Below are 10,601 nucleotides of genomic sequence, written 5' to 3'. Positions count from 1 at the left end.
TAATCAATAACAAGCTTCCTGAAGGGATAAAAATACATACAGCACTTTTATTTTAGGTACATGAACACATTCTTGATCTTATATAACCTGTCGCTTCTGTTAGGCCTGGTTTTGTCTGAGAAGTGTAGCATACGTAACAGTATCAAAAACGATTCACTGGTATAATATCACTAAAACCTGGGGTTGAAATCAGGCGTTCCATCGACCAGTATGTGGTGACAGTGTGCTTATATACATGTGGCATAAGCATTGTGGCGGCAAAGAACAGGTGCATCCATGCCACAGTTGTGTCCTTCCACTGGTGTAGCCGTGACCTTGGTGAAAGAAATGTATTTGCCATGGTGTACTCATAGTATGTGTTACTTTCCCTGACAATAATTTCCATCAGGGGTTCATTGAAGAATAACTGAAATCATTCCAATTCAGTGGCACTGTTCCCAAGTGTACGTGATGGCCGTATTCCACTTTGTGTTTTATCAAAGTCATGGGGATTGGGAACAAAATTGGCAACTTGCTGCCAATCCCAGATGCAGTCTGCTGGTGGGTTCTGGATATTGAAAGGTGGTTGTGGTTGTGGATGTTGTGGGAGTGTTGGGGTGGTTGAGGGTGGTTGTGGCTGTGCTGAGTTAGCAGCGTGGCCACTGCTGGTCCCACATGACTTGTGCTACCATCAACATCACCACCACCATTGCCTTCTGCCCCTCGCACATTACACATCCCCATTGTAACAATATCGTCATCTTCACTCTTGGGTTGTGGTGTAGGGCCACGGGATGTACTCCAAGATTTACTCCTTTGCCTTGGAAGGGCATCTGGCACACTACCAGAATGCATACTGCATCGTACATACTGCCGTTTCACTGGCGAGTATTCCCCCTCACTGTCACAACTCGAGCTGCTTTCAATAACTTGGAAATCATTATCATTATCACTTTCACTGCTCAGATTCGAGTCCTGTAGATGAGGAAATAGTTTCCTTTTTCATCCTGGTATAGGTGAATGTGAATGAGACAACCCAGCACCAGAGGTGGAAGGTTGAGGGTCATTGGGTTTTCATCACTAATTACGTTATCCTGGTCACTGCTTTCGGTCACACCCTCTTGAAAACTACGGAATTCACTTTCACTGGCACTTCCATCACTGTTAGAACTATCACTTGGTGAGGAGTGAGGTACTTCTTACTGAAAGGCATGTTGAACAAGGACTACCAAGATGGCATTCCCACAATGCACCACAGAGTCCCTGATTTTTTGCACAGGGTGCACACCCACCACGCAGACCCATTCTCTCACATGTAGGCCTGCCAGGTTTCTCCCGCTCGATTTGAAGCCTCTAGAATTTACTCGTGTTAATACGTCAGAAACATTGGCTTATAAGACATATATATATGACAAACAGTCAAAGGGTTAACTGAAGTGGTGAAATCAAAACACGAGATTACAGAGTTAATGAATATTACACTTATGCGAGATTTAACAGCTGCTATTAACAATATTAGTAAAGATGTTGACAGATATCGTTTTGGAGCGGTTAGTGTTTTTATTTAATAAATGTATGGAAGAGGGTAAGGTACCTAGGGATTGGCAGAGGGCATGCATAGTTCCTATGTATAAAGGCAAAGGGGACAAAAGAAAGTGTAAAAATTATAAGGGAATAAGTCTGTTGAGTATACCCGGTAAAGTGTATGGCAGAGTCATTACTGAAAGAATTATGAGTAAGACGGAGAGCAGGATAGCAGATGAACAAAGAGGCTTTAGGAAAGGTGGGGGGCGTGTAGACCAGTGTTTGCAGTGAAACATACATGAACAGTATTTAGATAAGGGTAAAGAGGTTTTTGTGGCATTTATGGATTTGGAAAAGGCATATGATAGGGTGGATAGGAGGGCAATATAGCAGATGTTGCAAATGTATGGAATAGGAGGTAGGTTACTGAAAGCGGTGAAAAGTTTTTACGAGGATAGTGAGGCTCAGGTTAGAGTATGTAGGTGAGAGGGAGATAATTTCCCAGTAAAAGTAGGCCTTAGACAGGGATGTGTGATGTCAACATGGCTGTTTAATATATTTATAGATGGAGTTGTAAGAAAAGTGAATGCTTGGGTGTTGGCAAGAGGTGTAGAGTTAAAAGATAAAGAATGTAACACAAAGTGGGAGTTGTCACAGTTGCTCTTTGCTGATGACAGTGTGCTCTTGGGAGATTCTGAAGAGAAGTTGCAGAGGTTGGTTGATGAGTTTTGTAGGATGCACAAAAAAAAGGAAATTAAAAGTGAATATAGGAAAGAGTAGGGTGATGAGGATAACAAAAAATTAGGTAACAAAAGACTGGATATCAGATTGGAGGGAGGGAGTATGGAGGTGGTGAATGTGTTCATATATTTGTGAGTGGACGTGTCAGCAGATGGGTCTATGAAGGATGAGGTGAATCATAGAAATGACGAGGGGAAAAAGGCGAGTGGTACATTGAGGAGTCTGTGGAAACTAAGAACTTTATCCATGAAAGCAAAGAGGGGAATGAGAGTATAGCTACTATAGTTACACCAACGCTCTTGTATGGGTGTCATGCATAGGTTGTGAATGTTGCAAGAAGGAGAAGGCTGGAGGCAGTGGAGATGTCATGTCTGAGGGCAATGTGTGGTGTAAATATAATGCAGAGAATCTGTAGTTTGGAGATTAGGATGATGTGTGGGATTACCAAAATGATTATCCAGAGGGATAATAGTTTTAGTAATCCCACACATGGTTTGAACATGTAGAGAGGATGGAACAAAACAAAATGACTTAGTGTATAAATCTGTAGTGGAGGGAAGGCAGGGTAGGGGTCAGCCTAGGAAAGGTTGGAGGGAGGGGGTAAAGAAGGTTTTGTGTGCGAGGGCTTGGAATTCCAGCAAGCGTGCGTGAGCATGGAGACAAATGGTTTTTAGGACTTGATGTGCTGTTGGAGTGTAAGCAAGGTAACACTTATGAAAGGATTCAGGGAAACCGGCAGGCCAGACTTGATTCCTGGAGATGGGAAGTACAGTGCCAGCACTCTGAAGGAGGGGTGTTAATGTTGCAGTTTTATAACTGTAGTGTAAGCATGCTTCTGGCAACACAGTGATGGAGTGAATGATGATGAAAGTTTTTCTTTTTTGGGCCACCCTGCCTTGGTGGGAAATGGCCAATGTGTTAATAAAAAAAAATAATGTTGACAGACGGGGAACTTTTGGCATTTTCAGACAGCGAGTTCCAAATTTTTTGGCCTTTTATTTGCATTCAGTTTTTGAACAGGTCGAGACATTCACACAGAATATCTTCAGAGTGATACTTGGTCCTTTTATTGTGTCCTGTTTTCTGTTGTAGCTCTCCATATAGAATTTAAGCTCTGGATTAATGTTTAAACTGTAGACATAGCATTCACAGTAGGTGTGAATATTTTTTATTTTAAGCAAATTAAAACTTTTGAACAAGAAAAGTGTGTATATTGCCTGGAGCCTGAATGGTTGATTATTCTGAGCTTATTTTTTTCTGACAAGCCACAAGTTGAAGGTGATTAGTTGCTGTTTATCCCCATGAGGCTACCACTGGTGAGGTATAGGTAGACTAGAGAAGCAAAAGTGAGCAGGGATACTTGAGGAGACATAGTGTACTTTTGAGATTGGCCACTGTGATTTAAAAATTTATTTTAGAACTGTTCTGATGTATGCTGAACTTTAGATTGCTGTTGCTGTGCGTTCCCAAGAATTTACCCTTGTCCTGCCTATTGACTGGTGTATTTTTATGTTTAAATGAACATTTTTTGCTTTGTTCCCAAGAATTATATAGAAGGCCTTATCAATATTGAGTGTGAGTTTGTTAGTTGTGATCCAAATAGATATTTTGTCATTTCAAGGGAGGTGCCTGGATGCTAGTGAAGAACTACTGATCTAAAGAATTGGAGCTACCCTCCCTCCCATTGAATCAAATCCTGATTACTTCCCATTTCCCAGAAGCTCTATGACCCTTAAGAGTTTAACAGTCACCATCAATAATAATAATACATAAACAAAAAAATAAAAATAATAATCTTTATATTATCATTGCAATCAAGTGAATAAGTGTCAGAAATTTCAATATCATATGATTTTTACTATATTTCAGCATATAATTATTATTAATTATTGGGATGCTTTATTAGTCGACCATAGTTTACTCTCACAAGCTTGTTGGATGTTCAAGCCCCTAGCACTCAAAACTTCCTTTACTCCCTCCCTATAATACTTTCTCTGATGATCCCTACCCCCTCCTTTCTTCCACCTTCCACTTATTCTGCTCCATCCTCTATAAATGCTCTAATTACATAAGAACATAAGAATGTAGGAACACTGCAGAAGGCCTACTGGCCCATACGAGGCAGGTCCTCAACTCCTCATCAGCCCTTTGAACTATACTTTTGGTAGGCCCACATTATCTATCAATGAATATTTTTTTTTTTTTTTCAACGTCGGCCGTCTCCCACCGAGGCAGGGTGACCCAAAAAAGAAAGAAAATCCCCAAAAAGAAAATACTTTCATCATCATTCAACACTTTCACCACACTCGCACATTATCACTGTTTTTGCAGAGGTGCTCAGAATACAACAGTTTAGAAGCATACACATATAAAGATACACAACATATCCCTCCAAACTGCCAATATCCCAAACCCCTCCTTTAAAGTGCAGGCATTGTACTTCCCATTTCCAGGACTCAAGTCCGACTATATGAAAATAACCGGTTTCCCTGAATCCCTTCACTAAATATTACCCTGCTCACACTCCAACAGATCGTCAGGTCCCAAGTACCATTCGTCTCCATTCACTCCTATCTAACACGCTCACGCACGCTTGCTGTAAGTCCAAGCCCCTTGCCCACAAAACCTCCTTTACCCCCTCTCTCCAACCCTTTCGAGGATGACCCCTACCCCGCCTTCCTTCCCCTATAGATTTATATGCTTTCCTTGTCATTCTACTTTGATCCATTCTCTCTAAATGACCAAACCACCTCAACAACCCCTCTTCTGCCCTCTGACTAATACTTTTATTAACTCCATACCTTATCCTAATTTCCACACTCTGAATTTTCTGCATAATATTTACACCACACATTGCCCTTAAACAGGACATCTCCACTGTCTCCAACCGTCTCCTCGCTGCTGCATTTACCACCCAAGCTTCACACCCATATAAGAGTGTTGGTACTACTATACTTTCATACATTCCCTTCTTTGCCTCCATAGATAACGTTTTTTGACTCCACATATACCTCAACGCACCACTCACCTTTTTTCCCTCATCAATTCTATGATTAACCTCATCCTTCATAAATCCATCTGCCGACACGTCAACTCCCAAGTATCTGAAAACATTCGCTTCTTCCATACTACTCCTCCCCAATTTGATATCCAATTTTTCTTTATCTAAATCATTTGACACCCTCATCACCTTACTCTTTTCTATGTTCACTTTCAACTTTCTACCTTTACACACATTCCCAAACTCATCCACTAACCTTTGCAATTTTTCTTTAGAATCTCCCATAAGCACAGTATCATCAGCAAAAAGTAACTGTGTCAATTCCCATTTTGAATTTGATTCCCCAAAATTTAATCCCACCCCTCTCCCGAACACCCTAGCATTTACTTCCTTTACAGCCCCATCTATAAATATATTAAACAACCATGGTGACATTACACATCCCTGTCTAAGACCTACTTTTACTGGGAAGTAGTCTCCCTCTCTTCTACACACCCTAACCTGAGCCTCACTATCCTCATAAAAACTCTTTACAGCATTTAATAACTTACCACCTATTTATTTATTTATTTATACTTGCAACATCTGCCACATTGCTCCTCTATCCACTCTATCATATGCCTTTTCTAAATCCATAAATGCAGTAAAAACTTCCCTACCTTTATCTAAATACTGTTCACATATATGCTTCAATGTAAACACTTGATCTACACATCCCCTACCCACTCTGAAACCTCCTTGCTCATCCGCAATCCTACATTCTGTCTTACCTCTAATTCTTTCAATTATAACCCTACCGTACACTTTTCCTGGTATACTCAGTAAATTTATTCCTCTATAATTTTTACAGTCTCTTTTGTCCCCTTTCCCTTTATATAAAGGGACTATACATGCTCTCCGCCAATCCCTAGGTACCTTCCCCTCTTTCATACATTTATTAAACAAAAGTACCAACCACTCCAACACTATGTCCCACCCCTGCTTTTAACATTTCTGTCATGATCCCATCAGTTCCAGCTGCTTTACCCCCTTTCATTTTATGTAATGCCTCACGTACCTCCCCCACACTTACATTCTGCTCTTCTTCACTCCTAAAAGATGGTATACCTCCCTGACCAGTGCATGAAATTACTGCCTCTGTTTCTTCCTTAACATTTAAAAGTTCCTCAAAATATTCTCGCCATCTACCTAATACCTCCATCTCCCCATCTACTAACTCCCCTACTCTGTTTTTAACTGACAAATCCATACTTTCCCTAGGCTTTCTTAACTTGTTTAACTCACTCCAAATTTTTTTTTTTTATTTTCATTAAAATTTCTTGACAGTGCCTCTCCCACTCTATCATCTGCTCTCATTTTGCACTCTCTCACCACTCTCTTTACCTTTCTTTTATTCTCCATATACTCTGCTCTTCTTATAACACTTCTGCTTTGTAAAAACCTCTCATAAGCTACCTTTTTCTCTTTTATCACACCCTTTACTTCATCATTCCACCAATCACTCTTCTTTCCTCCTGCCCCCACCCTCCTATAACCACAAACTTCTGCCTCACATTCTAATACTGCATTTTTAAAACTATTCCAACCCTCTTCAACCCCCCCACTACTCATCTTTGCACTAGCCCACCTTTCTGCCAATAGTCGCTTATATCTCACCCGAACTTCCTCCTCCCTTAGTTTATACACTTTCACCTCCCTCTTACTTGTTGTTGCCACCTTCCTCTTTTCCCATCTACCTCTTACTCTAACTGTAGCTACAACTAAATAATGATCCGATATATCAGTTGCCCCTCTATAAAGATGTACATCCTGGAGCCTACCCATCAACCTTTTATCCACCAATACATAATCTAATAAACTACTTTCATTACGTGCTACATCATACCTTGTATATTTATTTATCCTCTTTTTCATAAAATATGTATTACTTATTACCAAATCTCTTTCTACACATAGCTCAATTAAAGGCTCCCCATTTACATTTACCCCTGGCACCCCAAATTTACCTACTACACCCTCCATAACATTTTTACCCAGTTTAGCATTGAAATCCCCAACCACCATTACTCTCACACTTGATTCAATGTGTATATATTTTTTTTAATTCAACATCCAGTGCCATCAAACTCAAACTGGTCACTTAAGTTTACCATCTCTAAGTCAGGATGTTTGTAACTTATAATAATTTTAAATTGAAGGATCTTTTGTGTTGAAAAAATGGGTTTCATAAACATCTTGCCATATTTTTTTAAATATACACTTGGTGACCCCACATTACCTTTTAATTTCTATGCTTTTGAATTCTCTGCATAATATGTGTACCATACATTGCTTTCAAGCATGACATCTCCAGTGCTGCTAGCTTCCTTGGTACAACATTCAAAACTCACGTGTCTGTCTGTCTGTGTCTCACACACACACACACACACACACACACACAAACACACACACACAAACACACACACACACACACACAAGTACCACTATACTTTGGTACGTTCCTTTTTTTAACCTTGACACATCACCCACTTCTTTTTTCCATGCGTTTTATGATTCATCTCCCTTTCAAAAATTTATCTGTCATAATGTCTATTCTCAAATATTTAAATACATCCACTTCCTCCATACTCCCCCTCTCTCCAATCTGATATTCAATTGAGCATTGCCTAAACTTTTTCGTCACCCTCACCACCCTTTTCTTTTCCATGTTCACTTTTAATTTCCTTCTTTTACATACCCCCCCAAATTCACTCACCAACCTCTCCAACTTGTCTTCAGAATCCCCCATGAGAACTGTCATCATCACCAACGACTTCTTCTCAACCATAGGATCTAATCTCGCCAATAAAATCCCACATACTAATGCCCATGCCGGGGACTACCTAGATGGGAATTTCCCAAATTCCTTCTATCTTGCACCAACTGAGCCCTCGGAAGTCACCGAGATTATAAAGTCACTTAAAAACAACTCAGGGAATCTGTCTAATGTCCCACCATTACTGTACAAGCGAGCGGCCCATATCCTTTCGCATGCTATTTCATTACTTTTTAACGAGTCACTAGAAACTAGCACCTTCCCGAAACTACTCAAGATGGCAAGGGTTACACCAATACATAAAGGTGGTGACTCTAGACTTAAACAAATATAGGCCAATATCAAACTTACCATTGCTATCCAAAATCTTTGAGAAACTCGTGCACAGGAGACTATATTCATTTATAACAGCACAAAACATACTCAACCCCTGCCAATTTGGATTTAGGAAAAATAAAAGCACTAATGATGCAATCATAAAAATGCTAGATCTGCTTTACACAGCATTGGAAAATAAGGAATATCCACTAGGAATTTTTATTGACCTAAGAAAAGCTTTTGACACAGTAGACCACGACATCCTATTCCACAAACTTGACCATTACGGTATAAGAGGCCATGCGCTTATTTCAAATCTTACCTTACTAATAGGTATCAGTATGTTACCATTAAAGACAGCATCAACAACACGGCCACTTGATACTGGAGTTCCGCAGGGAAGTGTCCTTGGTCCCCTGCTCTTCCTCATATACATCAATGATCTTCCAAACGTATCAAAACACCTGAAACCCATTCTCTTTGCTGACGACACGACTTGTGTCATCTCTCACCCTAATCTTGCCACCCTCAACACCATTGTTAACGAGGAGCTGATCAAAATATCGACTAGGATGACAGCCAATAAACTTACGCTTAACACTGACAAAACCTACTATATTATGTTTGGTAGCAGAGTAGGAGATGCACAAATTAACATTAAGATCGACAACACTCTAATTACCAGACATAATGAGGGCAAATTCCTAGGCCTATACCTTGACAACAACCTGAATTTCAGCACCCATATCCAACACATAACCAAAAAAGTATCCAAAACAGTTGGGATCCTCTCCAAGATACGATACTACATGCCACAAAATGCCCTTCTCACGCTATACCACTCACTTATTTATCCATACCTCACCTATGCTATATGTGCTTGGGGATCAACTGCAGCAACACACCTATAGCCAATAATATTTATTTATTTATTTATTTAGAAATTTAAGCATACATACAGAGGTACAAAAAAAAATACAGGTAAGAGCAGCATGCCAAAGCCACTTATATGCATAGCATTACGGGCTGGCTTAAAATTACCCAACAAAATAACCCAACAAAAAGCTGCAGTAAGAATAATCACTAAATCCCATCCCTGGCAACACACCCCCCCACTCTTCATAGATCTAAACTTACTCCCTGTTCAGTACATCCACACTTACTACTGTGCAATCTACATCTACAGGACCTTACACTCCAATATCAACCTTGACCTAAAACGCTTTCTTGATAGTTGTGACAGAACCCACAGGCATAACACCAGACACAAACATCTCTACGACATTCCCCATTTCCGACTAAACCTTTACAAAAATTCAATGTATGTCAAAGGCCCTAAAATCTGGAACACCCTACCTGAGAACTCTAGAACTGCAGACACATTCATCACCTTCAAAACTACCATTAGAAAACATCTTATCTCCCTGATAAACCCCATCAACTAACTACACGAATACCACCTGGTGGTTCACACTTACACTCACTCACCCATTTGACCATAAACAGAAATATTAATCTCAATCTTAAAATAATGACTCCTATGATACTCCAATACTGAAACTATGTACTGTGCCAAAACAAAAGCATTCACATTGCTAAACTCACAAACTAGTATTTAGTCACTTAGCCATAATACCAACTTACCTCATAATTTGTAATATTTTAAAATAAAGAATTAAACTAAGTCTGCCCGAAATGCCTAGCCATGCTAGGCATTCTAGTGGTACACTCTGTAATCATTATTTAACTACATGTAAATCACACAACAACCAAATTCTGTAAATTCAACATTGTAATCTTTATAGAGAATAAACTTTGAATTTGAATTGAATTTGAAAAAAAAAAAGCAATGGTGACAAATCCCAATTCATATCAGATCCAACATCTTTCAATCCCATACCTCTTCTCAACACCCCAGCATTTACTTCTTCTACAACCCCATCTATAAATATGTTACACCATCATAGTGACTTCAAATGTCCTTGTCCAAGTCCTACTTTCACTGGAAAATAGTCCTCCCTCCCACCAACATACCCTAACCCAAGTCTCATGCTGCATAAACACTTGAAACTGCAGCACCTGCCACATGGTTGTTCAATCCACCATGTCATACTCCTTTTATAAATCCATTAATGCAACAAACAGCTTTTTACCCTTATTTAAATATTGTTAATTTGTTTACTTCAATATAAAATAAACACTTGGTCAACCTATACTCTATCA

At 39.6% G+C, this 10,601-nt stretch overlaps 1 protein-coding gene across 1 annotated transcript in view; it reads right to left on the bottom strand.

Annotated features, from left to right (window-relative positions):
• Positions 1-8,072, bottom strand: part of LOC128696886 (uncharacterized) — a 52,173-nt gene extending 44,101 nt beyond the window's left edge. Inside the window, exons 1-2 of the mRNA XM_053788318.2 lie at positions 8,001-8,072; positions 655-954 (exon numbers count right to left, since the gene is read on the bottom strand). Of these exons, the coding sequence (XP_053644293.2) occupies positions 655-954; positions 8,001-8,072 (372 nt within the window). The remainder of the gene's footprint in view (positions 1-654; positions 955-8,000) is intronic.
• Between the last annotated feature and the right edge of the window lie 2,529 nt (positions 8,073-10,601).

This window comes from Cherax quadricarinatus, chromosome 52, assembly GCF_038502225.1.
Source record: "Cherax quadricarinatus isolate ZL_2023a chromosome 52, ASM3850222v1, whole genome shotgun sequence".
In the NCBI taxonomy this organism is placed as follows: domain Eukaryota; kingdom Metazoa; phylum Arthropoda; class Malacostraca; order Decapoda; family Parastacidae; genus Cherax; species Cherax quadricarinatus.
The sequence above is the reverse complement of the archived record's forward strand: the minus strand, read 5'-3'. Positions and strand labels throughout refer to the sequence as shown.